This window comes from Prunus avium, chromosome 4 (genome assembly GCF_965620075.1).
Source record: "Prunus avium chromosome 4, drPruAviu1.hap1.1, whole genome shotgun sequence".
In the NCBI taxonomy this organism is placed as follows: Eukaryota; Viridiplantae; Streptophyta; class Magnoliopsida; order Rosales; family Rosaceae; genus Prunus; species Prunus avium.
In genome coordinates, this window is record NC_142287.1 from 11,085,579 (window position 1) to 11,113,445 (window position 27,867).

At 36.2% G+C, this 27,867-nt stretch overlaps 1 protein-coding gene across 3 annotated transcripts; it reads left to right on the forward strand.

Moving 5' to 3' along the window:
* Positions 1-4,057: 4,057 nt before the first annotated feature.
* LOC110744535 (ARM repeat superfamily protein) lies at positions 4,058-26,840 on the forward strand. 3 transcript variants are annotated; one of them, XM_021944527.2, is made up of 35 exons: positions 4,058-4,340; positions 4,522-4,689; positions 4,799-4,888; positions 5,875-6,011; positions 6,122-6,212; positions 6,883-6,965; positions 7,065-7,171; positions 8,684-8,836; positions 9,267-9,331; positions 11,190-11,277; positions 11,393-11,471; positions 11,617-11,725; positions 12,980-13,039; positions 13,197-13,315; positions 15,601-15,982; positions 16,070-16,254; positions 16,373-16,445; positions 17,203-17,353; positions 17,457-17,626; positions 17,753-18,100; positions 18,365-18,532; positions 18,641-18,934; positions 19,160-19,336; positions 20,057-20,320; positions 20,618-20,716; positions 20,806-20,990; positions 21,546-21,881; positions 22,683-22,836; positions 22,929-23,039; positions 23,142-23,309; positions 24,061-24,187; positions 24,894-25,049; positions 25,136-25,248; positions 25,320-25,379; positions 26,385-26,840. In XM_021944527.2, exons 1-35 carry the CDS (start codon positions 4,158-4,160, stop codon positions 26,580-26,582), a joined length of 5,451 nt encoding a protein of 1,816 aa, XP_021800219.2. In that variant the 5' UTR covers positions 4,058-4,157; the 3' UTR covers positions 26,583-26,840. The 3 variants fall into 3 exon arrangements, with proteins under 3 accessions (XP_021800219.2, XP_021800216.2, XP_021800218.2); XM_021944524.2 differs by having other exon boundaries at positions 4,059-4,340; positions 24,891-25,049; XM_021944526.2 differs by having other exon boundaries at positions 4,059-4,340; positions 6,125-6,212; positions 24,891-25,049.
* The last annotated feature ends 1,027 nt before the right edge of the window (positions 26,841-27,867 follow it).

Consider the following 27,867-nt stretch of genomic DNA (forward strand, 5'->3'; position numbering starts at 1 on the left):
AAGCAGTTCATACTTGCACAAAAATAGGCTACTCAAGGAATTTCCTCAAATCCACAAGTCAAGTTATGTTTTACTTGTGTGAATTATATATAAAAACAAACAAGCTCATGAAACACTTTTAACCTTTCCTTCAAAACTCACATAAAGCTCATGTGCGCAAATGAAGAGCAAAACCATTTATTTCTCTTAAATGTATTAAAGACCGAAACCAATCATTTCTCCAACTTTCCAAATAAATTATAAGTATACATAGGTAACTTAATCAAATAAAATCGAAAAACCTTCATAAGTAATTCAAATCAATCCGCTGAAACTCAAGCAAGGACTAATGATTTCAAAACAATCTTCCACTCATCCCCCATGTGCATATACAAATATATATATATATATATATATATATATATATAATTAACTTATTACGGATAAATAGGAAAACATGAAAATTATTAAAATAGCATTGACCAGGTGAAATCCTTAATGTCAAGATCCACAGTTTAAAGAAACATATTTCCCTATTTCACATGTAAAGACAAATTCATCACTTAAGAAAATAATTGTGAATTATATAAAATCCTTAAAACTTAGAAAATTCTCAAAACCTAATTACTCTCCACCTAGGTGTACCCCTTAATTATAATCCATTCCACTAATATTCCGTCAATTCCAACTACCATGCATGTTCCATCATCGCAGAACTCGAGGGACACATGGTCTGCCTGAGAATGCACATCCTTGCAGAACTCCGGGGACCCATAGTCAACCCAAGAACGCATATCTCGCAGAACTCAGGGGACACATAGTCAGCCCGAGAACACATATCCTCGCACCACATGACTCAGGCGTCCCCGAGACTCGTGGGGCATTTCATAAATGACTAAATTGTTCCAAAGGCAACTTGGCGGGGGGGGGGGGGGGGGGGGTACTCCTGAGGTTCAAACCCTTTTCCGAAACTTATCATAAAATTTCTCCTTTCCAACAAATCCCCTTTTACAAATCCCTTTTCCAATCTTTTCTCAACTTCCCAAAACTAATTCCTTAAAAAGCTAACAAAAATTCCTTCTTAAAACGGGAGCAATTCCAACATTTCTTAATTGACTTTGGCCATGCATAATCTATCAAAACTGTTTTCGTCAACATTTAAATATGCAACACATACTATCAAGTAAACTAGTATTCATAATTTATTAGTTTCAAGCCACTGAGCATATATTTAAATATAGACATATAATTAGGCATTTAATTAATTCCTCACTCATGCCAAAACTCGGTTAACCAAGCCATTCTCAACTCCACACAATTAAATATATATAATATACTTGGAAACTGAAAGCGATTGCAATAATTCATAAACATTAAATAGAACTCTTTAAGCATAATACAATTTAAAACAAACCTCTAATTACTATTACAAATACTAAATGGCCTCAACCGAGCCGGCATAGCTCACTATCTAAGTCAACTGGGCTCGTAGGGCCCACAACCTCATGAGTAAACCCATCCTAGAACTCTCACCACGATCCAACGGTCGATTTGACCCCAATCGCGGAATTTGACCAATTGGGCCCGCAGGGCCCACAGCCTCCGATTTCTGATCCGAACATTCCTAAAAGTCCGACAAGGTCTACTTAACATGTCCTGAGAGTTTGGTCTCAATCGAGTGGTTGGATCGCTTCCGATCGCATAATCGAACAGTTACCATTTTACGTAAACTTTGACTCATTGTTTCGGAGTATCTGGGACTCTGATTCACGATCTGTGAGTTCCTTTACAATCCTAGAGGTTCCTAAATCAACATATTTGGAAATGGATTCGATCCAATGGTCCAAACATATTGAACCCGAATATCACTTAATATGTAAAAATCCGTTCAATCGTCAAATGATAACCAAATTCGAATCCGAGCATACCGTCGTGCTCGGGAAGACATGAGGATTATTTTAGGACCAAAAGAGTCACCCAAACAGTGCCCATGCGCCGCCACACACGCCGACAGCGCGTGGGTGCCTAGAGAAATTCTAGCGACCGGAAAATCTCCAAACTGCCGATCAAGACCTATACCTACATGACCAGGACAATGAGTGAAGCAACTTTTGTTCTTGGGCCATAGCCAAGAAGTGGCCGAAACTTGTCGGAAAATAGAGCTGAAAACCGGCTGAAACTTTAAGCGATAAAACGAGTAACAAAACGCAAAAAATGATCCTAATCACCTCATCCATCAGCTAGAACACGTTGAGAGGATGATAAAGCATGCTTGGATCAACAAATTTGGTGGCCGAAATCGTCGGAAACGACAACGGAAAGTTTTGAGAAAATCGGAACTTTGTCGAGCTACCTCCGGTGAAGGAGCGGCTGAGCTTGTCAGAGAAGGGATGGGTCGAAAAGAGGAAGTCGAGACAATTCTAACGCAAGTAGTCTCATGGCCGGAGGTGGCCGAACGGAGGAGATACCGCCGGCCAAAGATCCAGTTGTGTTGGTCACGAGGAGAGAGGCTACGAGAGGGGGAGAGAGAGAGAGAGAGAGAGAGAGAGAGAGAGAGAGAGAGAGAGAGAGAGAGAGAGAGAGAGAGAGAGAGAGAGAGAGAAATAGAAAAGAAAATCTTGGTTTTTTAAAAACAGACTTTGAAATATTTATGGTTGTGCCACTACACTTCCGTTAATTGTAACTTCTTCGTTATAACTCCGATTTGAGCCCACAATCTTGGTTTTTTAAAAACAGACTTTGAAATATTTATGGTTGTGCCACTACACTTCCGTTAATTGTAACTTCTTCGTTATAACTCCGATTTGAACTCGTATTGTCGCACTCTACGCATCGGTACAACTCAAATCCCCAAATTCTTTCCAAAACAAAAAGTCAACTTTGAACCCATTAAAATATTCTTGGGGTAAAATTGTCTTTTACTTTAATATTTAATAATTAAATATTAATTTATGATCGGGTTATCACACATATAACCGTGTTAATATGATTTTTGATTGGGGATTTCACATTAATTAAATTTCCAAATAAGAATTAGTGTAACTCTCATTATGTGAGCTTTTGAGCATATATGCTTTTCTTTCTTGAGCGTTACATGTTATTCTATAATTTTCTTGTCTACAAGTCGTTGGGATTTGAAATACAAAATATATCTTACTACGAGTGGTCATTTTAGAAGATACTTGTGGCCAAATTGAGGGTTGTACCCCTCCCATAGACGTTTCAAATTGAAGGAATTTGGCAGAAGGATTGAATGTCATGAATAGGAGAGTTGGAAGACCAAAATAAAACTCTAGTATAAGTTTAAGGAATATTATGGTTAAACCCCTAAAAATAAACAAATGTGGACAAGATTCAATTAAACAAGTATTATTTAAAGAAGTGAACACGGGCTTAGCAAAGTTGGTTAGAGCGGATGTGCTCTCTATTATGCACCCGAGTTCGAATCCCCTTCTATGTAATTTAGATTAGATTAAAGTAGAATATGGTTTGTATAAAAAAAAAAAAATTAAAGAACAATAGTTATATCTTAGTTTTTTTAGCACAAGTGATAGTCTAAATTGAAGGAGAAAGAGATTTCTAACACACACACAAAATTATGATGCCATGGGAATTCGAACCTGAGACCTTTGATCTGCAAGTCAAGGCGCTTTTCACTTGGTTAGATATTGTTGGCTATATCTTAGCTTGGGTGAAATTTTCTAGAAACAACTTGTAAGAGGTCAAGGGCTCGTTTGAGATTGCTTTTCTAGAAAGAACTTCTGCTCATAAGTGCTTTTAACAAAAACACTTTTATTATAAAGTTGTTGAAAATTTCATAAAAAATAAAAGTGCTTCTTGAAAAATTTGGAAGTGCTTTCTGAAAAAGTATTCAAAAAGCGCTTCTATAGCCTAGAAACACTTCTAAACTTTTTTGCCAAACTCCGTCAGAAATGCTTTGATTGTCAGAAAACATTTTTTGCCCAACCAGAAGCCCTCCCTAACGGACCCCAAGTAATTTCAGCGTAATTAGTGACACCGGGGTCGGGTGCAATGAGTCAATATTTGTGGGGTGTCATTTGAACTCCCAACCAATGTACTAAAAACCCACCAAAGGAGGCAGGACTAAAGAGTAGCCTGTGTCTGTCTATACATACTAAAAGCGGGCAATTGGCAATTGGTGTCGTGCGGTGAAAGAAATGGCGGAAACATCATCGTCGTCGTCTTCAACAAAATCGGATGAAGAAAAAGTAGAGATGTTGGACCGCTTGCTCACACGTCTGGCTCTCTGCGACGACTCGAAGCTCCAACCCTTACTTTCCAAGCTTCTCCCCTTCACCGTTTCCTCTCTTTCTTCTAACTCCTCAGCCGTCCGCAACAAGGTCTGTTTTCTGATTGAGTTTGCTTCAATGAATTTCTTGAAGCTCCTGACAATGATTGCTACAAATATTAGTTTTACTTGTATATAGCTGAGTTTGGTAATTGGGTTTTCAATTCTATGAACTTAAGAATTAGGATACGGATTTAAATTTTGAAATTGGGGTTTTTTTGTTACTTGGACAGGTTCTTGAGATATTGAGTCACGTGAACAAGAGAGTAAAGCATCAACCTGAGATTGCTTTACCCTTGTCAGAGTTATGGAATATATATTCAGAAGCTAGTGCTGCTTCAATGGTGAGGAATTTCTGCATCCTCTATATCGAGATGGCAATGGATCGTGCTGATACAAAGGTATCTATCTCCATATTCTATATTCCATTTTTATCCTCTCGTATGGCATGTTGGGTTTGTTTCAAATGACAGCTTTTGATGGTAAGACATCTTTCATGTTCTGTTATAGGAAAAAGAAAATTTGGCAGCTACACTTCTGTCCGGTGTTTCCAAACTCCCTCTTCAGCACCATGAAATTATACTCAGACTCGCTACCAAGGTATTTAAATGCGTTATCTGCTTTTGACTTTTGTGTAGTTATCTAAGCCCTTGTAGCTCAATTATGCTGTTTGAGCTCTGTCTGTTAGTTCTTAGTTAGTTGATGAGTGTGTTGGAAAGATATGCACATAATCCTTACTACTTGCAGAACATACTGGGTGTAATTTAAGAGGGATAATATGTTATGTTTTTGAAGAAACAGGAAGTTCACCTAAATTTATGGGGTTTATATCTTTGGCAACCAACTTTAATAGAAGTGAGTTCTGATTTTCTGTTGGCTAAGATTATACATTGGGATTCAGAATCTTTTCATGTCAGGCTCTTACTTTCTTGGTGTGTTAAATCTTGATCATTGGGCTGGAAGTAATATATCCAATGTGTTAGGCCAAATTAAGCTTTCAAATGATAATAAAATATGAAAAGCATTAAAGAAAGAGGAGTGAAGTAGGTGAAATGGATGGGAAAATGGCCTCCCTTAAGTTAATAGCGGGCACATAATAAGTGAGACTGTTTAAATCTGATAGTTCTAGGATGGGAAAGGCAAATGTCAATCCAAGGAATATTTTACAGTTAGGAGTAAACATGATGTGTTTTTTAGAATTCTAAAAATAAGTTCATAATCTTGTTCCAGTGGATCATTAGTGAACTATTTCACATTTTCTTGGTGTTCTGGTTCTGTCAAATGGAAAGTTATTCAAGTTGAATGATAGAAAATGGTTTTATCAACCAGGATGTAGTTGGGATTTAGGCTTGTTAGAGTTGGGTATGGCAAAAAAAAAAAAAGTGTACATTTCGTATAGTGAATTGGAGAAGCTTTGAGACTTATCGAGCTATTATTTCATGGCGAAAAATGGTATCCAATTTATTTGACGCTCAATTTGTATATTGATATAATTTAAAACAACTAGTGAATTCATGTTACATGCATAATTTTGGGTTCTTTTGGGACTTGAGTATGCGTAACTATTGATTCTCATTTGATTACAGGTCATGGGTGAGTGTCACTCAAGTGGTGTAAATGATGAAGTTGCTGCAAAGTATAAAATGATATGTTATTCTCAGGACAGGAAGTTGTTTCTTGAATTTTCCCTTCATACAATTTTGTATCAACAAACATCTCAAAGGTGTGGAACTTGGTTTATTACTGGAGCAGTATATAAATCTCACTGCATTTATTTCTTCTCTTAGAACATTTCTTTTGTCCTATCATACTTAAAGTACTCATGCTTTACAGCAGAGAATGCCCACCTGGACTTTCGATTGCTCAAACCCACCGTGTTACAGGGAAACAACCATTGAAAAGTGATATACTTCTAACAAGAAAGGTAAATCTAGTATGAGTTGGATTTTTTTATTTATATTTTTTAATCTTTGGATATTGTGGATTTTTTTTTCCTCATAGGTAGTGTTTTACTGCTATTATTTTGGAGCTTATAGATGGTTTTTGCTAATACTATATTTGTTCTGTGTGTTTTGGGTGCGGGGGAGAAGCTACAATACATTTGGTTCTTATCTCCTATTGTTTGGTGGGAGAGGAAAAGGATGATAGATAATATTAGAAAGTGTTGTTATCTGATTAGAAGTAGGAGGAAAAGAAGAAAGGGGTAAATGTTTGATTTGATTTACTAAACTCCCTTTTCTTTTATTTTCACATATTTTTACTAGATTTGTAATCCTTCAATGGTTATGATGACAAAAAATTAAGCATGCATCAAAACCTCTCTGTTCTTTTCATTTCCAAAAGTATTTTTGTGGGCTGAAGGGAAAGGTTCCCCTCCCATCTCCTATATCTCCTCATACTTACAAATGTACGAAAGTACCCTCTTCCCCCCTCCTCCTTTTTCGTTTTCCTTCCTTCACCTTTCTCTCCCTTTAAGAGAGGGTCAATCTAAATTAGTACTTTTTTTTTTTATCACAGTTAATGCATATTCATGTGTATATGCATCCATATTTTTGTCAATAACTACATTATTCACTTTGATTTTCTGCAAGCAGTTAGGGATCTTGAATGTTATTGAGGCTATGGAGCTGGCCCCTGAGCTTGTTTATCCTCTATATGTGGCTGCCTCTGTAGACTGGTACATTCTAATTTCCCCATTATTACTGAAATTTTAGTCTCCTTATTTTGTTACGTATTTGATATGTGGATTTGTATTTTAATAATTGATTGATTCTAGTCAAGAGCCTGTTGTTAAGAGAGGGGAAGAGCTCCTAAAGAAGAAGGCTGCTGGAGCCAACTTAGATGATTCAGACCTCATAAACACACTTTTTTTGTTATTTAATGGTACACATTATAAAGCTCTTTTGTTCATTTTAATTCATTGACTGTGTTAGTAATTTATACTTAGATTAAGATTTTAATTCGTGGGTTCATTGTTCTATTGTTATTTCATACTTGCGATAATTGTTTAATGCTCTTCTACGGAGATAACTGTGTTCTACTCTACTACTGGTAGTCCTTATGATAAGAATACTAGCATGCTGTGGTGATATTTTATTGTTTCATGACCATTTTAATTTTTACCTATAAAAACTAGTCTTGTTCTGAATATGGATTAACGTGTATGTGGTTAAGATTATAGCTGCATTACTTAGCATATCTGACCTTGGATAGGTTGGATAACTTGCCTAGCTATCCTTTCTAGTGGGTTAGGGTTTAAGGAAAACTGGGTTTTGAAATATTACGGTTTGAAGGGAAAATAGGGTTTGGCTTTTAAGAGTATCTAGTTAAAGGATTTGAAGGACATTAAGAGCGCGTGCCTCAAACCCAAATAATGCAATATTCTGTTATCAAAAGCCTTACTTCTTGATTAATTTTGGGTTCTTAAGCTAGATGTTGTTTGTTGAATTAATTACTTGTCTACTTTACCGTACAGTTTCTTTTACATAATAAAATTTCCTCTTTTTGAATAAAAATTCTTAAAATGTGAAGAAACACTAGAAGAAATATTTTTCCTAACTTTGAGTTCAAAGAGTGAAACTTGGCTTCATAGTCATGTTGAGGTTCTGGGATGTCATCACAAAGGGTTTTGTAATTGTGTATGTTTTTTAACTTGTAAATGAAATACAGCAAAGCATTTATACTGCCTTATTGTCATGCCTTCTTGCTTTCATGGTCATGTTAAAAGTTTCTATCACCACCTATACTTTGATGAAAGTTATGATTTTGTTTTACTTGATGGAAAAATTTGAGCACATCACTTATCCTTCCCCATTCAATGGGTAGTAAATATCAAAGGAATATTCTACTATGCTATTCGGCTTAATTTCACGTTTACCCCCCAAACAATTACACATCTCAATTACACATCTCATTTTTCCCTTGAAAAATAATTTGCCTCACTTCACCCCTTAAACTTGTTCCTTGTTCTGAACTGTCCCATACGGCCAAAGTCTTTCACTTCCTGTGTGAACAAGAAAAGTGAACAAGGAGTCCACCCACAAACAGGATAAAAATGGATACAACGGAAAGACAACAATAAAAAAAAAGCCAGTTAAAGGTCGCTGGAACTACAATAGACATCAAACCCTATGCATTGTAATCAGATGTGATTATTTTCCTCAAATACTAGGAACTCTTGTGCTTTAGGGTTTTGTTTATTTTATTTTTATTTTTCAGGATTTCTCCTTCTAGAAAAAAAAAATTCTTTGCTCCAACTACAGTTTTTGTACTGTATTATCTCTATCAACATAAAATTTGGACTGTATTTATTTCTTTTGACAAGAATTAAATTTTGTTTGAACTTTTAACATTAAATTCATCATCTATAAAATAAATAACATTCAACTTACGTAGGTACTGCTGGAGCTCAAAATGTTGCTCCCGAATCTAGAGTCACTCCTGCAAATCCTGCTTTGAAAGCAAAACTTGTATCTATTTTCTGCCGGTCTATTACAGCAGCAAACAGTTTCCCTTCAACATTGCAGTGCATTTTTGGTTGCATATATGGTATGCATATTATCTTCTTAGCGTTAATTACACTTGAATTTCTGTATATTTAACCCAAATTTCTATAATTAAATAGTTCTTGTGAGTGTTAAATAAGTATTCTATGCATATCTGGGGTGGACGATTTTGCTGAAATTTCAAGGAAATTGCAGTCATATGCCATGATAGAGAGGTTTTTATCAAAGGAGTCTAAGAATGTTGCAAGGTTGAGTGTTCCAAAAATCGCACATGGCCAGTGGAGTCTTTCTCACATCAGAACCACCTCATTGTTCTCATCGTCTAACTTTTATACGTGTCACGTCAGTCCCAATGGCTTATACCCCTCTCTGAAAGAAGAATTATTTCCATTTTATGTTATCTTAGTGTTGGGTATGAGATATAATACTCTACTGATTATTTATTTGATATGCTGTAATTTGGTACGTAATAGGAAGTGATACCACATCAAGGTTGAAGCAGTTGGGAATGGAATTCACCGTCTGGGTGTTTAAACATGTAAGGACCTTCTGATTTGGTTTTGGATTATGCTTTTTATTTTTGAACTTCTTTGTGACCTATGAAGGTGTTAAATACTTGCCGAGTGATGTTTAACACCTTATACAAGGGTTCCACATACTTAACTTTGAACCCTTTCATGATTGGGTCCACTATAAGGGTTCCACATGTTAACTTTATGGTTGTTGTAGTAAGTTAAGAAATATAATGGGTTCAGCATTAAGGTCAGTTTTTGTAAGTTGTCTCTTCTCTTTATTTGTAGACCAAAAAGTTAAAGTCATTTATTTATTTTAGAAGAAAGATAAATTAATTAATGAAAAGGAAATTATAATCTGTGGACAATCAGTCCACATCAACTGATATGAAACTAAAAGCTCCCCTTTGACAAGAAGAGTCATTAAACATATGCTACAATGAGAGACAATTACAACTAAACTACAGACCCAAGAATTTATCAATGCTAACCATCAACTCTAGCCAGGCCCCTTGCCAGTTCACTTTATGAGTATAAACAATGACTTAATCTTATACAATAATACTAGGGAGACCACATTTTTGTACCACAATTTAATACCCTGTGATGTGGGGATTGAGGTTTACATGCCATGTCAATTTATGATTATATCTCAGTGGATATATCAATGTGGTACTAAAAAGTGGTACAAAAATGTGGCTACCCTAGCAATACTAAATCTTAAAGAAAGGTTAAAAACCATCTTGGAGAGTGACCTGACATGGTGACTGGTAGAGGCTGGTATTACAATATTTTCCTGTTAGTCAAATAATATGTTAATGATTCTTATACTTTAATAATTTATATAAATATATATGATGCAGGGATAGCACCAAATATTTTGTAGGTCCCATGGTTAGTGTCTGCATACTTATATTTGAGGCTTGGGTCTCAAATTTACAGAGACAAGATGACATGTGATACTAATTTTTCCATGCTAGTTAAATGAGCTCACAAGATTGCCTGAACTGGTCTAGGTTCAGTGTTCGTCCTGCTTGACTAGTGGTCAGAAGGGTTCAAAGTTGGTCAATTGTAAAATGGTTTAATGCAAAAGGATTTCGATCATGTTGATTGGGGTTTCCTAGACTTTGTTCTGGCTAGAAATTGTTTTGGGAGATCAAGGAGGACTCAACCAACTTTTTAGTTGTCATTAATGGTAGCCCCGGGGGTAGTTTTGAAGTGTCACGGGGCTTGGACAGGTAGACCCCCTTTTGCTGTCTCTTTTGTGATTTAGCGGTTGATCTCTTGACACTTCAGTGGGTCGGTGGGTTTGGCTAGTGAGTTCAATTTGATTCAGTGCTTTGAGGTTGGTGTGAAGTGAACTCAGTTGTCCCATCTTCTGTTTCCTAGATGACACCATTTATTCACTTCGGGATAATATGGTTAGATTTGTTAATCTGGTCAAGGTTATTTTGTTATTTGGGATGGGTTTGGTCTTTGGATAAACATGTCCAATAGTGGTTCAGTGCGTATTGATCATAGGATTGTGGAGTCCAAAATAGGTGGGCGGCCTTTGACTTATTTGAGGTTTCCTTTAGGTGGTAAGCTGTGTTCTTTGAGTTTTTGGGATCCTGTAGTGGAAAATTTCCTGAAGAAGCTGGGTGAAGGAAGGCTTCTCTCTCTATAGGTGGTTGGCTTGTCTGGATTTAGTCAGTCTTGAGTTGTATTCATACTTCAACATATTTCATGGCTTGTAATGCTTTTGTGATTGATCACCGAAATTTGTTATTTTTCCATTATTTCTGTAGTGTTACTATTCAATTGACATTTGTTGTGCTCCACCTTTTTATTTTTATTTTATTTTTATAGTTTTTATTTATTTATTTTAAAGATCTCTGTGTGCAGTCAAAGATTGATCAACTTAAACTCATGGGCCCTGTTATTCTGAGTGGAATTCTGAAGTCACTTGATACAGTTTCAAGTTCAGAATCAGGTTTGCTTCCTACGCAATGAACGTTCTTTAAACTTCTGTTCATCTGCACCTTTTAAAATTAGATGAAAATGGCAGAATTTCAATCTGATTCATATAGTGCACTAAATCTACCCAGATGTGACTGTGAGGGACTCCAAAACTTTTGCTTATCAAGCAATTGGGTTGCTTTCACAGCGTATGCCTCAACTTTTCAGGTTCAATATCTTCCCTTTTGTTTCTTCTGGTTCCAGTTTCTATATTCTTTGACTTTGTACATATTGTTCTTCTGATGTTCCTTTCATGCTTTGTATTAGATTTTATAGTGGAAAAATATTTTAATACATGTTTCCCTCCTTCCAGAGATAAGATTGACATGGCTGTGCGCCTTTTCGATGCATTGAAGGTGGAGACCCAGCATTTTCGCCTCAGTATTCAGGAAGCAACCAATTCCCTTGCCACTGCTTACAAGGTATGGCACATGTTTTCTACTGGTTGAAGCTATGATAATGTTTGTCTATTTCGTGGAATCCTATTCATAAAGCTTTTGTTTGGCCCATAATTTAGAAATACCAATTTGAACAAGTCGTTGAGTTAGGTTCATTTCCCCTTCTTTTTGAGAAGGAACAAAAACCATTGATTGAGAAGCAAAAACAAAAAGAGGGCACAAGAAGTATGATCATTTTTTGTTTTGTAATGTTTTCCTTTCCACTCCTCTATGATATTCAATTGCAGGATGTGCTCATTTGCCATGGTTCATGGTTGTTCATTGTATACCTGAAAGAGTTGGGATACTCTGACTGCTTGTACTGCATTGTACTGTGAGAGTTATAAGCTTTGGGGAAAAAAGAGGGATATGGTACTGGGGAGATGTCTGTGATGACATTTTTGGGTGGCATTGATCATATAAACAACGAAATAATAGGAAATACTTTGAGGGAGGAGTACTCACTCAATGTCTTTGGAGATTTCGCCTGGAAAGAAAGGCATTATGGCATAAGGTAATAAAAGCAAATATGGGTTACCAGACAGATGTTGGGATGCTAACATAGAGACGTTGGGATGCTAATATAGAGACTAAGGGGAACCTCTGGAATCCTTGGAAGGACATTTCTCAAGGATATGGATCATTTCAGAATATCTGGAAGTTGGTAGTTGGGAGGTGAGACTCTGCGATGAAATTTGGATAGGGGAAAATTCATTGGAAAATGCTTTTCCAAGGTTGCATAGGCTACCAAGGCATCATGGAATGTCCATTGCAAATTGAACAAATACATTCTCATTCCCTTTATAGCTGGGATTTTTGTTTTTGGAGAAATCTGAGAAAGAGAAATGGTAGACTCAATTCCTAGTGAAATGTTTTTCCAAGTGCTTTTACATGAACCTCTAATCACCAAATTGGAATCGCACCATGTCGCAGGAACATTAGCACTAATGTCAATGTTTGTTCAAACCAGTAGGACCATAGAAACTGAAATTTTGGCAGTACTGGAGAGAAATTTTGTTGACACTTGCTGTCAGTGTTGTCAAAATGTTGCGAATATTGGAGCGATATTCTCTTTTATTTGTATTTTTCTTCAGAATTGTTTTGGTTCTTATATAGATATAATACTTTAAGCTTTTCCAGATCTATTTCTTTCCCAGTTTTATGTCACTTTCTCTCATTTGTTCTAATTATCAGTTCTGTATATTCAAATTATTGATACTGGTTGTTATCTGCCTTTAGGGAGCTCCATCAACAGTGTTAAAGGATCTGGAGACACTTTTGCTGAAAAATTCTCAAGAGGTGTCAAACTTTTGCTTTTTTAAGAGTATTGGTGGCACTAGTTTTCTTTCATTTATCTCTTTTCTTCTTTTATCGTATTTGAATCTATTATTTAATTGGGTTTCATAAATTAATTTCCTAATGGAAGCCTGATTACGTGGTGCTCACTGTTCACCAGGAACAAAGTGAAGTACGATTCTGTGTAATGAGATGGGCAACTTCTTTATTTGATTTGCAACATTGTCCAAGTCGATTTATTTGTATGCTTGGGGCAGCTGATACTAAATTGGATATAAGGTATTGAAGTTTCCATTTTGCACTTATTATAGTATACTCAATACTGTCACATGCTGCAAGACATATGTGAGGAGGAATCTATTGATCCTGCATCGAGCATTTTAGCCTCTTTTTAATACATCAATCTTCATCTTATCTTTTCAATGTACTCTTAGGAATTTCTACTACTATTTATTTCGGTCAAAGACCTACGACCTCCCTCAATCATATTCTCTCTCTTTCTTTTGCCCATTAGATGCTGTAAAAAATAATGATTTTAGGTTTCTTATTAGCTGCCATTGGCCAACCAAATAGGCAATGGTTCCCTAAACATCCTTTTTGGTTTATGTTGCACACTACACAAATGTTAGTGTATTGTGCGCTTTGTCGGCTTAGCTCTAGTGTGCTACGAGCTTGAGCCTTTGTTTTCAATTGTCACTTAACAAGTTATCTGAGGCTTGGTCAAAGGTTTTATTTATGTTATTCACGATAAATAATTTTTCCTTTAATGCAAGCCATTTGAATAAAAAATCTTGGTCTTGTTTCTTTTTGTTGGCATTGGTCCTTCAGTGTATTATCGATTATATGTTAATGGACAGGACTCCAAAGAGATGGTTATGGGTTAGATATGTAGTTTACCAGTGTAATTATGGTTTACATGTCAACGAGTGGGATTCTATAGAGGTGGTTAAAGGTTGGATAAATCTTGTAGACACCTTTGAAATTGGCTATTTTTTTATTTATGGTTTTTGTTCCTTTTATCTGCTTGGGTGGCTGGTTTTTTCCTGGTATTGTTGTGTTGGTCTTTTCTTCTGGTGGGTTTTATTGTTTAGTAAACCTCTATACTTGTGATATTATCTATCCCCATACTGGTGTGCATTAGGATACATTGATGGAATGAGAGATTCAAAAGAAAAATCATATCATGCAACACTACACAATGGAGCAAAATAAATGGACAAAGAAAAATTGGGCTATGTTCAGCAAATTCCTGCCTATGCCTGTTAGACATTTTTGTTCATCACTGTCATGACCAAGGAAGGTATCGGCCATATGGGCACACCACTCATACAGCCAACACCACTCCAAAAGGGCTAGTTCTAATAAGAGTCCAAGTATATAAGTGATGTGAGCCTCAACACTCTCGCATAACCCAGAGACTTCCTGATTTGAATCCCTGATGTTCTTGTCAGGGGGCACAATCAGATCTCTAACAGGATCCAAACTAGTGTTGCAATGCCCTAAACCATAAACCCAAAACTTCAGACCTTCAAACCCCCCAACAAAGGTGAAGAAACAAACAGAGGACACCCATTAAGTATTTATTAATGGTTTTCCCGCTTTCCTTTGCTGCCCTCCCTCCCTCCCTCCCTCCCTCATACATTTATCCTCTAAGCTAAAAGCCAAAAACTAAAGTGTTACCAAATGGGCCCTTACTATATGTTACAACTAGGAGCGTGCTAACAGAATGGCTCAATACCCATATAGGATTAGCCACTATTGAAGCTCCCATACCTTCCCAGTGCATAACATATGGAGTCACAATCCATGCCTGGACAATCCACACAAACTTGGGGTATGAGAAATATAATCAGTACAAGACACAGTTGAGTTAGATAAACATCAATCCAACACAAAGAAAACTCTTGTGTATCAACATCTCAAGGAACACACTCTCACAAATCACAATAGAGGTCTGGACTATTTCCTGCATTTTTTCAATGCAGCCAAACTACACAATTTATTAGGAGAAAGTCGTCGTGCTAATACACTGCAACTCCAGCTCTTTCTTCTTTTATTGCCTTTGCCTTCCCAGCCTTTTCTTTCCAAGCTCTACCAAGAGCTTTGTTGAACAAAAATGTCCTTTACTTTTATTTCTCATGGAGTTAAACTGCCATTTCCATTGAACTGCTCAGTTGTAAGCTGTGAATTGATTGTTGACTTCATGGTGAATAACACTGAGAATAATAAGGGGATGGGGATAGAAGAGCGTGAGGTTTCTGTCTACCCTTTGGGCTTTCGTTTTGTCTGATTTCAGGGATGTACACTCTCCTCTATTTTGCTAGAATGGAAGGCAGCATATACGATAATTCCTTTGTTGTAGTCTTTGTCTTTCTCTTGTAATCATATTTACTCTGTTTGTTGGTGGACTCCTCGTTCATATCTTTGTACTTTTCTTTTCTGTTATAAAATTTGTTTCTTCTCAAAAAAGGGAAAAAGATTAGTACTCTATTTGTGTCTTCGTATTTATGTAATTTTTTTATTAACACAATTTTACATTGCACCTTGTTTGTTCCTTTTTGAAGGGAGATAGCACTTGAAGGCCTTTTACTTGTTAAAGATGATGGGCAAAGTATGAGTCAGATGCAGGATCTGGTTTATCCAAAACTTGGAGTCATGCTAGATTTTATTCTTAGGCAGCAGCCAAACTTGTTAGAATCAGCTGAGATGAGGGAGCAGAAACTTTATTTTCCTTCAAAAACGTATCTAGTTATGATTGAATTTCTGTTGAAGTGCTTTGAGTCAGAATTGGAGCAAAACATTTCTATTAAAGGATTATCTGATTTTCAGTCTTCAGTAGAAGCACTGTGTTTACTTCTAGAACATGCTATGGCCTTTGAAGGGTCTGTCGAGTTGCATGCCAGGGCTTCCAAGGCTTTAATTGCAATTGGATCTTGTATGCCCGAGGTTGTGACTGAAATTTTTCTTCTTATTTACTAGTGTGCTCTTTCGCTTCATGATTTTGCATATCTGACAAATCTTACTTCTTTATAGCTGATAGCTTCACGCTATGCACAAAAGGTTTCATGGCTAAAGCAATTACTGAGTCATGTTGACCTGGATACCCGTGAAGCTGCAGCACGTTTACTTGGGTTTGCTTCTTCTGCTCTTGCTACAGCTGAATCATCTGCTCTTATCTCTGAGTTAATTGCCTCAGTTAGTGGAAGGCATAAGCTAAGGTTTGTAGCATATATCTTGCACAATGAAGGGTTCAACGAAATTGTCTTTCAATTATACTGTTTTCTTTGTGATGGTAATATAACCTCTCATTCTAGGGTTGGTTGAAATATTCTTCAGGTTTGAGGCTCAACATGGAGCATTATGTGCAGTAGGATATGTAACTGCGGATTGTATGTCTCGAACACCTGCTGTAAGTTGTATAAGTTTTATTTTTTTCTCTCATTATATATTTTAATTTTTTGGGTAATATGTGGGCTTTCATTTAAAATGTCTGTCGCCCCTTATTCTACAAAAAGTAATATAGAAAGATCCCACACTTCAAACATAAATTCCTTTATTCCATTCATCCATACTAATTCTTTCCCCAATAATATTTTTGGGTTTGACGACATTCATCTCCTTGACTGTAATTAGTTGATCTAAGTTCAGCAATAAACCATTCACTTGGAATTTAGCATGAATGTTATCCAATATTTATTGTTTGCTTTGTTTAGTTTTGTCTCTGATGTGGATCAGTTTTCAGTATCCCCTCAGATTTTGAGGATTGGTCTTTTTCATGCAATTTTTTCTTATCGGGGTTCTGTTGCATTAATTTTTTCCTTGGTGTTCTTTTTTCTGTTTTTCTTTTTCCTTTTGTTGTTTTAGACAGGTGGTGTTGAACAAAAATTATTGTTTCCTGTGAAAGAAATGGTTTCCCTCTGATGTTGCAGACTTCTTACCAAATAATCTTGGGCTATTCTTTATCTTGGTGACCTTGCTTCAATTGAAAGTTAATGGTCACTAAAAATTTTCTTTCCTGTTCATATTTGTCTATAAATAAGAAACTTGACTTGATTATGTTTTGTTTCAGTTGGCTTTCTTCGCAATTTACTAGTGTCTTATTTTGATTCATTTTCTTTGCTCACAATTTACTTATGTCATTTTGTTGAACATTCATATTTCTGTAGATCCCAGACACACTGTTTCAAAGTACACTAAAGTGCCTTGTTGATGTTGCTAATAGTGAGACTGCAGCACTAGCCTCAGTGGCGATCCAAGCCTTAGGTCATATTGGGCTGATTGTTCCATTGCCTTCACTTATTATTGATTCGAATTCAGGTAACTCGATTGTTTTTGCACATTTCATGTACTGCCTTAACCAACTTATCATTTCTCTGCACCTTGGGTTGAGATTTTTACTAACCGAATCGTTAAACTGCAGTTGATATTCTGACGGTTCTACATGAGAAATTGAGAAAGCTACTCAGTGGTGATGATACTAAAGCAATTCAAAAAATTGTTATATCCATTGGCCATATGTGTGTAAAGGAAACTTCATCTTCACGTCTAAATATTGCCCTCAACTTAAGTTTCAGTCTTTGTCGGTCCAAGGTTTGCGTGAAACTATTTTCTTATCAACTAATTTGCATGTACCCACATCGTACTCTCTTTTGGTGGACCAAAATATATCAAGGGTATGGGAAAATCTCTAATTCTTTCAACTCTTGATTTATACAGGTTGAGGATGTCCTCTTTGCTGCTGGCGAGGCTCTTTCATTTCTGTGGGGTGGTGTTCCAGTGACTGCTGATTTGATTCTCAAAGCTAATTATTCACTTTCCATGGCTTCAAACTTTCTTATGGGAGATGTGAACTTATCTCTATCAAAAAATAGCCATATTGAAACGAATGAAGCCGAGGAAGATCGTTATGCTATGGTTAGAAATGCAATTACTAAAAAGCTCTTTGATGATCTTCTATACAGCACAAGAAAAGAAGAGCGTTGTGCTGGAACTGTTTGGTTATTATCAATTACAATGTATTGTGGCCATAACCCTGCTGTTCAGAAAATGCTTCCAGACATTCAGGTTTGTCTTTGGTTCACTTGTAAAATTTTCCACTCGTATTTCTCGAGTTCCCTTTGCATTGGGTTCATTTTTTATTGTCACCATTGTTTGCAAATAGATGCGCAGTGGTTAATGAGAATCTCAGTGCATTATATTTTGGCACCTTGGAAGTTGTGGTTATCATTGAAAATTTATAGAGAACAGATTCCTCTTTTGAATGCTTAATTTCAAGTGATGGATGTTATAAATTGGAGTATTAGATTATAAATTTCCATATGCATGCAGGAGGCTTTTTCACATCTTCTCGGTGAACAAAATGAACTTACACAGGAGCTGGCCTCGCAAGGGATGAGCATTGTGTATGAACTTGGTGATGCCTCAATGAAGGAAAACTTGGTGCATGCACTTGTTAACTCTCTAACTGGTTCAGGGAAGAGGAAAAGAGCTATCAAGGTGAGGTTCTGTCTGTCTGTCTGTCTGTCTGTCTGTCTGTCTCTCTCTCTCTCTCTCTCTCTCTGCATTTCTTTAAGTTCTTAGGTTCTTCTATTTTTTGTTATTTAGCTCGTTGAAGACTCTGAAGTGTTTCAAGAGGGAGTTATTGGTGAAGGTCTTAGTGGAGGGAAACTCAGCACGTATAAGGAGCTTTGCAACGTAGCGAATGAGATGGGACAGCCAGATCTAATTTATAAGTTTATGGATCTGGCTAATTATCAAGCTTCTTTAAATTCCAAGAGGGGTGCGGCCTTTGGATTTTCAAAGATAGCAAAGCAAGCAGGAGATGCTCTAAAACCACACCTACGTTCATTGATTCCAAGGCTTGTGCGGTACCAATACGATCCTGATAAAAATGTGCAGGTATTCATTCGTTTACTTTCCTACATAAAGTAAGAAAGCAACACATTCTTAAACATTTATAAATATGTAGTTACTGTGTCATGTCTGCTACTTCTTCTCTGTCAAATGCTTTTTTCCTTCCCTATTACAATTGGTAATGTCGGAAGTTCTGAAAGTATCCATCTTTTCAATTAAGTTCATCTTTGCATTAACTTTCTCATTATTGCTTTCCTGTGATGTACTTAGGATGCTATGGCACACATATGGAAGTCACTTGTGGCAGATTCAAAGAAAACCATTGATGAAAACTTGGACCTTATTGTTGATGATTTGTTAATACAATGTGGATCCCGGCTTTGGCGCTCTCGTGAGTCATCCTGTCTTGCCCTTGCAGATATTATCCAGGGGCGAAAGTTTGATCAGGTGAGAAGCGTGTAATACATCTCATGTTTTTGTGTTGGCAATTGAAACTCTGCAGTGTTAGTTGTAAGATGCTTCAAATTTCTCAGGAATAAAACTAGGGTGCATTTGAAATTTTTTAGATATAGATTCATCTGAGATTATCTCTTGCAAAGTAATGCAAGTCCGACTTTGCTCTACACCCATTTCCCAACACCTCCTTCCACCCCCTGGTACGGCGATCCCCTCAATGTCCTGTTCTGGAACTTAGTGCAGAGGGATCGTTCCTAGTAGATTATTAGATAGAATTAGACATTCATATTTCCTTGCCATGGTTTGGCATTAATGTTGTTTTCTTTATGCTTTTGGTGGATTACTTACGGTACAGTCCTGATGAAATAAAAATTCGTATTTTCATTTTCAGAAAAAAAAAAAAAAAAAGCAATTACGTTTTGAAAATTCTCGTGTCTGTATGTGTTTGCTCATACACTCCCCTGGAACACACACTGCTTCTGTCCTGCTCTAGTATACTTTAGCCATATTTTGGTTTTCCCCTTCCGGGTAGTAGCTTCTTTCCATCTCTGCTGTGTCATTGTTACTTTATTCTGAGATCAGTAAGCTTGCTGAGATTTTCCGCATAATCCAACATTCTCTTGCTGTTATCTGTTTGTTATTTGGTAAAATCCTTCTATCTTTTCTTTTTCTTTACGCTTATTTTTTCTTTCTAAATTCTGGTACTCTAAGGTTGCGAAGCATTTAAAGAAATTATGGTCAGCAGCATTCCGTGCCATGGATGACATAAAAAAGACTGTTCGAAACTCTGGGGATAAGTTATGTCGTGCTTTAACTTCATTGACAGTGAGGCTTTCTGATGTCTCCCTAACTGGTGTATCAGAGGCACGCCAAACAATGGATATTGTTCTGCCATTTTTGCTTACAGAAGGAATACTAAGTAAAGTTGACAGTATCCGGAAAGCATCTATTGGAATTGTTATGAAGCTTGCAAAGGTTAGCATTGTGTTTATGTTTTTATAGGTGAAGAATAACTATGTACCCAATAAGGAATACTACCCATTACCTTTGTGCTTTAGTTCATCCAATAATACATAGTCATTTGCACAAAACATTATACATATTCACTGTTAGCACAACATTGGCCATGAAGTTTCGATGGATAATTTAAAATTTCCAGAACAAGACCTAAAGTTGTCATCTTTTGCTAAATTAAAACATCCATTGATATTGATGTGTTTTCTCGTGTGTGATTTGAAATTTGTAACTTTTTTGTTTTCAACATATTTATAGGGTGCAGGGATTGCAATCCGTCCACATTTATCTGATTTAGTTTGCTGCATGCTGGAAAGTTTATCAAGCCTTGAGGACCAAGGGCTTAACTATGTTGAGGTTTGTCAAGATTTTATGTCCAGCTCGTGTTTAGTATTTAGATCACACTTTCTTCCAATGCCTTTGCTAATTTTACTTTCCTGTTCCAGTTGCATGCAGCAAATGTTGGAATACAGACAGAGAAGCTTGAAAACTTGAGAATTTCAATTGCAAAAGGCTCTCCCATGTGGGAAACTCTTGATCTATGCATAAAAGTTGTGGATTCAGAAGCATTAGATCAATTGGTTCCTCGTCTTGCTCAGTTGGTTCGATCTGGAGTTGGCCTCAATACAAGGTTTGGTTTTGTTTTATTGAAATACCATAAATTAAGGAATAATGATTAGGAATGACAGTTAGGCATAGTTTTCTTTGTAAAGATTAGATTATTCATTACTTGCAACATTGCATCTAATTCTAAAGTAGCAAATTTTACATTTCTTACCACTTTAACAGCACTAAGTCCTTCAAAAAAGATGCTGCACTAAACCCTAAACCCTATATTGGTTTACTCCCAAAATATTAAGTCGTTAAGGTATGTGCCTACTGTTACCTTATATTTTAACAATGAGAAATGAAATGAAATGAAATGTTATACACAGTTCCCCTTATGCTTTTTTATCTCCTTGCAGTCTACGCCTAAGAATATGTATGACTTTTGTACTGTGTGATTAAAACAAAAAAAAAAAAAAACAAAACAAAAAAGAAGTAGTATTACAAATATACATTATCTTTGATGGAAAGAATGATAAACTGAGAATCTTGCTTGGTGTCCACGAGATACCTAAGAACTTTTTGGAAATTATATAATTGTTACTAATTCTTTGTATGGCCTTTATATTTTCTGTCACAGGGTTGGTATTGCCAGCTTTATTACATTACTAGTTCAAAAAGTTGGTGTTGAAATCAAACCATATACAAGCAGGCTACTTAGGCTATTGTTTCCGGTTGTCAAGGACGAAAAAAGTGCTGCATCAAAACGTGCATTTGCCAGTGCTTGTGCAATTGTTTTAAAGCATGCAGCACCTACGCAGGCTGAAATGTTGATCGATGACAGTGCAGCTTTGCATAATGGCGATAAAAATGCTCAAGTTTCATGTGCAATTTTATTAAAAAGCTATTCATCCATGGCCTCAGATGTTGTGAGTGGATATCTTGCAGCAATTATTCCAGTTATTTTTATCTCAAGGTCTGAATCATACACTTGGCTCCTTTTCTGTTTTTCCTTTTCATTAAAGAAACATTTTTCAGAGCCTGTATCATTTTAACGGTTGCTTGTCTAGTTTTAAACAATTGTGAGTTTACTACCCAGAGATGAAGGCTGGGCTGCTATTTCATTAAGGATATGTTTACGTACTAGGAATGGGGGGAAGCCATGAATCAAGGAACTTAATAGAGAATCAAGGAATTGGAATTGGATCAACTACTCCACCCTAGCTGATCCAGTTACTGATTGTGATGGTATTTGATTATGGATTTTAACATGGGACCCACATAATTTTTGATTCCTTATGTGTTAGTAAACACAGTTAAAATCAGGAATTGGAATAATCCCATACTCATTCCTGATAAGTAAACATGCTATAAAATGTTAAGATAAAGAAACCTGTTCAATTACAGCATAGGATTACCCCAAAAGTGTTGAATATATTCAGTTTTGTCCGCATAAACTATTAGCAACAGTGAAATTTACATAACAAAGATTTGATCAAACAATGGATTAAAAATTAATGAAACTCTACACCTTGTAATTTGCTCTATGTTACTCATCTTTCTTAAAACCATTATCCTGGGAAGTCCAAATCAAGGAGTCGGGCTAAAGTATCTAACTTTGTCATCACTTAACTTTAGGTGAACGTTTTTTATTGAAAATTTCTCACTAGTGATATCTCCATTGAATAAAAGTCTGATGACCATCATCATTAAACCACATAAAAGATATGTATTTAAATGAACTTGTATCCTTAGGAATCTAATGGTTCATATGCAGATTCGAGGATGACAAGTTTGTTTCTGGCCTGTTTGAAGAGTTGTGGGAAGAGCATACAAGTAGTGAAAGGGTAGCCCTCCAGTTGTACTTGGAAGAAATTGTTTCGTTGATTTGTGAAGGCATTGGATCATCATCGTGGGCAAGTAAAAAGAAGGTATGTGCTATCTCTTTTCAATTTACACTTTAGTCATTGTTGTAGGTCATATTCTTGAGATTATTCTTAGTGTGTCAATTCTCAACTTACAGTCAGCCCAGGCAATCTCCAAGCTCAGTGAGGTTTTAGGTGAATCCCTGTCTTCTCACTGTCATGTCTTGCTCCAATCTCTTATGAAAGAGATTCCTGGTCGATTATGGGAGGTAAGAATTTTTATTCACGATCTTTGGTAAACAGACAGATCAAAAATTAAATAAGCAAAGTGTAGATCATTTGAATAAATTCCATTTTATTTAATGTGACAGGGAAAGGATGCTCTATTATATGCAATAGCTGCTCTTTCTGTGTCTTGCCATAAAGCCATTTCAAGTGATGATCCTGCCACAATGAATGAAATTTTGAGCGTAGTATCTTCTGCATGCACAAAAAAAGCAAAGCAATACCGTGAAGCAGCTCTCTCTTGTCTTGAACAGGTAAGCATTCCATCTTGAATGCATGGCAGACAGAGCTTTCATAAATTGCTCCTTTTTAAGTTTTTATCTTCTGGGAAGTATATTGATCTTGCTGTAACCCTATTATTGATTGCATGTTCTTGTTATGCTTAAGAAAGTAGAAGTTCTGGTTCTATCGGTTTTTATTTGTTGATGGTTGTTGATTACGTGGGTATTGTGATTAATAATGTGGTTGGCCTATTTTTGGATTGTTGGATGGGTAAATATAAATCATGTTATTTTTCAGGACAATGTGGGAGACAGGAAAGATTTTAAGAGGAAGAATAAAGTGTTGCAATCCATATAGGCTACATTGTCAAAGAATTTTAGAGTCTTTTGGTTAAATTTTCAAAAGAAATAGGATGCCCGGGTTGTTGATGCATTAAAATTCTGATTGATTTTCCTCCCATCAATCAAATCATTCAAATATATGGATCATCAACATTCTTGTCAAACTAGTTTATTGTACAGAGTCTAGGTTCAGAAGTTAGAAACTACTTCATTGAAATCTAGATGACAAGAGTGCAAATGTCAATCTACAGTGTACTTCTTACTGATTGTCCTTGGCATTACCATGAAATCTATGCTTCGATTCATGTTACTTCTTTTAATGTTTTATAGGCTTCTGGAATATGATCTGCTTTTATTTGTACTTCTGTTCAGTTGCCATCATAATGGTCTTATTTTGACACACGTCTTGTAACTAAGTTTTCCTGAATGAATTTGTTTTCAGGTTGTAAAAGCCTTTGGTAATCAAGAGTTCTTTAATGTGGTTTTTCCGTTACTATATGAGATGTTCACTTCTGGCACTCTCACTCAGTCTGGGAAAGCAACTTTGGTTGTTGATGCTGCTAAAGCAGGTTGGTAGATAACACTTTTTCTTACTATATCTAAGAAGTTAATTTCTAATTTCTATAGTAAGTTAGATAAAGTATTGGGTATCGGTCCACAGTCGTATTGATAAACGTGGGATGCTTAGTGTCTGAGAATAAAAATGAAACTCACTTTATCAACATCAGTAAACTCACATAACCTTGTTATATAGTGATTTCTTTGGAATATTTAGTGCAGACCAGACCCGAAGGCAACTTTTATGAAGTTATATATTTGTGTTTATTGTTTTCTATGTTGTTGGTTGTGGTATGCCAAAAGATCGTAATAATGGCCTTGCTGTTACTGTGTTGTACAGTGACATGACTCATGACGTTGTAGGTACTTGGCATGTTTATGGCTGACTTAAGGTACTATTTAGGAATCTCTTATTCTACTAGGAAGTGTAGAAAGTAGAGAGATTGGATTTAGTTGTGTGTTGTCCTAACTTGGATTTTGAAATTTCTGCTGGATCCATCTATATTTAGGCTAACAGTATGATCATATCTTTAATGTTGGTGCGATTGCCTTAATATGTGTAGTGCACTTTTAAAAACTATGAGTTAACTAGGCTGCTAGTGTGTAATTGCTTGCTTGCCTTTTTTGAACATCCTTGTATAGCTATTTAAATGCCTCTTATCAACAGAGAAGAATATACTGAAAATAATCTAAAAAATAACGGTTTCTACACAGAAGAAGATCAAGTTGAAAAGTTTTCTGTTCCGCACAACAAAGTTTTGGACTGCATAACTGCCTGCATCCATGTGGCACATATAAATGATATTCTTGGGCAACAGAAGAACTTAATGCATGTGTTCATTGCCACCATGTCATCTGGACTTCCGTGGACAGGTACCCTCTTGTGGCCCTTTTTCCCCCTTTCTTTTGTGTACTACTCTCTAAGATCTTGTATCTTGTTGATTGAATTTTCATGGCAGTCAAAATATCTGCACTTTCATCAACAAAGGAACTTTGTTCAAGGTTTCAGAAAGTTCTGGATGACGCTCAAGAATCTCGCGCAAATGCCAACATAATTTCTTTAGTTCAGGAGGTAATCAAAGTTTATTCATCATTATAATTTTTTATCAAACTTGCGTAACACGTTTTTTTACCTGTGTTCAGTTGTTTCTCTCAATGCCACCTCAAATAGTTGAATGCATAAGCACAGTTAAGGTTGCCCAGGTATGTTGCCTTTTTCCTTCTTTGGTATCCAGTGCACATCATTTTCTGTTCTACTGATTGTTCATTGGGTGACCTTATCTTATTCGTGTACATGGTTTTGAAATAAAGCATCAGGAAACCAGATGTAAATTGTTCCTGATGATCCCTTTAACAGAAATCATCATAATACATACGTATAATGAATACAAGTTACCAACAATAACCTTAATTAATCAACGACATCCCCTTTGTAGCATCTACTTTCCACAATATACAATCCAAACAATATTTTGGTGATAATGATATTTTGCTACTTTACGTCTGCCCTGTCCAAATTCAGCAACAAAGGTTACGACTTGTGAATAAAACAATACTTTCATTTTAATTTCATCTAGATCGTTGAAATTCATTTCAAACTGAATGAAGATATGTTTGCTAACCTGATCTTATTATATCAGAATTAACGCAGACTGATTCAAAATACCTACACATTAGCCCAATTGTCCCTTTTACAGTTTTCACATCCCCATCGCCATTTTAGTTCTTGTTCTTCCTGAGGCAGAATTCTAACATACATTAGTTCTTGTTATTCCTGAGGCAAAATTCTAGCATACATGGGCTCATATCATCTATACTATTATAGAAAGTCAACAGCTATTCTGGTTTCGCATTTTTTTTCTTTTTCTATTTTTCGTTTAATACAAGAGATATTGGGGGAGGGAGGAATTGAATCTAAGACCTCGGGTGCATGGGTAAATGCTCTTAACCACTTGAGCTGCAAGCCCCTTGCTTTCTCCTTTTCTTCTCTACCTTCTCTATATCCCACCGATCCCACTTCCAACTTTGTCTCATCTACTTTATTTGATTAACTCTTATTTTAGCAACTAAAAGTTCTCCGAGTTATATCTAATTTTGAGCACACGTTTATAAATAATGCAAGAGGAGAACTTATTTTCTTAGATTATAGACATTCTTGTCCTTCAGGTACTAGTTAATTTATCTTGAATTTTGTGTGCACAAATTCAGGTTCACGTCACTGCTTCAGAGTCCCTTCTTGTGATCATCAAGCTGTACCAAAAGCTCCGACCAATACATTGTATAGATGTACAATTTAAGGATGAGCTTGTTCATCTGTGCGAGGTAGAGAAGAACGGTGAAGCGAAGTCCTTGTTGAAAAAATGTATTGACATGCTTGAAAACTTAAAACAAGAGTGTTCAAGATGACTCAATGTGTATGCCATAAAATTTCAGAGCAACGATAGCCGATCCATAGTTGTGGCTCCATATTTTTATAGTGAGTGGATTAGGAGAAATGAAAGTTTAAGTCCAATGTGTAAATTTTATCAAAACAAGGATATTGCATTCAACTCTGGAGAACGAGTTGATATTCCTTCTATGTTGCATTCCCGATTTATGCGGTAATTGTTTCAAAGTTAAACAATGTATCTTGTACAAATGCTCTTTTGTGCAGGCTTTTATTTATTTGACTGGTTGTAAGCGAAAAAAATATATATATTTCTCCCTCCTTTTTGGTCTGCTTACACTCCTTTACATGTTATAGTAAAAAGTATTTTTTTTAAAAAGGAGTATTAAAAAGATAAAAGGGAGTGTAAGTGAACAAAATGGGAGTGGGAAAATCAGCACCCATATTAAAATGTCTTAAAATTTCAACAACCACATAATGAAGTAGTGCATTTGCTTCTTCCCTATTATTTTAAAAGCAATGGTCTTTTGACATCAGCTTTTAAAAGCAGGCTCTGAGTTGCTTTTCAAAGCTGATTTCAAAAGAAGCAGAAAAGCCTTTAATGAATTTTTTAATTACCAAAATAGCATCATTATTTTTTAAAAATGACACCACCTTCACCGCAACCACCACTGCTACTGCTACCGCCACCACCACCACCACCACATCCTCCTCCTCCTCTACTACCACCACCACCTACTCATCCACCTCCACTGCCACCTCCTCCTCAACATCCACCATCTCCACCACCTCCACCACCACCACCTCTACCTCCACAACCACCATCCCCAGCACCACAACCTCTACCTTCACCACCACCACCACCCATGGATTTAATTAATTAAAAAATCATGAACTATTTTTAAGAAAATAAAAAAATAATAGCAGGGTTTACCCAACACTAACGCCACCAATCTCACACCACCACACCATCCCCACAAATCTTACTCCACCACTGTACAACACTATCCCTTGGCCTTTCCAGAGCGCTGCCATTCCTTGGCTTGGCTAGATGTCATATTTTTACTGTTATATATTTATAATTTTGTTTTTGAACATGTTCATATTCAAGATTCATGCTTTCTGATTTGATACATACTTTAACTTAGTGACTCAAGAAACAACAACACTTCGGTTTTCGAAACCCGTACAAAGAGAGATGCAAACCTATGGATTAACAATTTTAGTAAGAGAATTTGACTTATATATCCAGAAAAAACCCGCACCAGCAAAAAACCAGAATAATCATCCCCGCCTCTGAGCCCA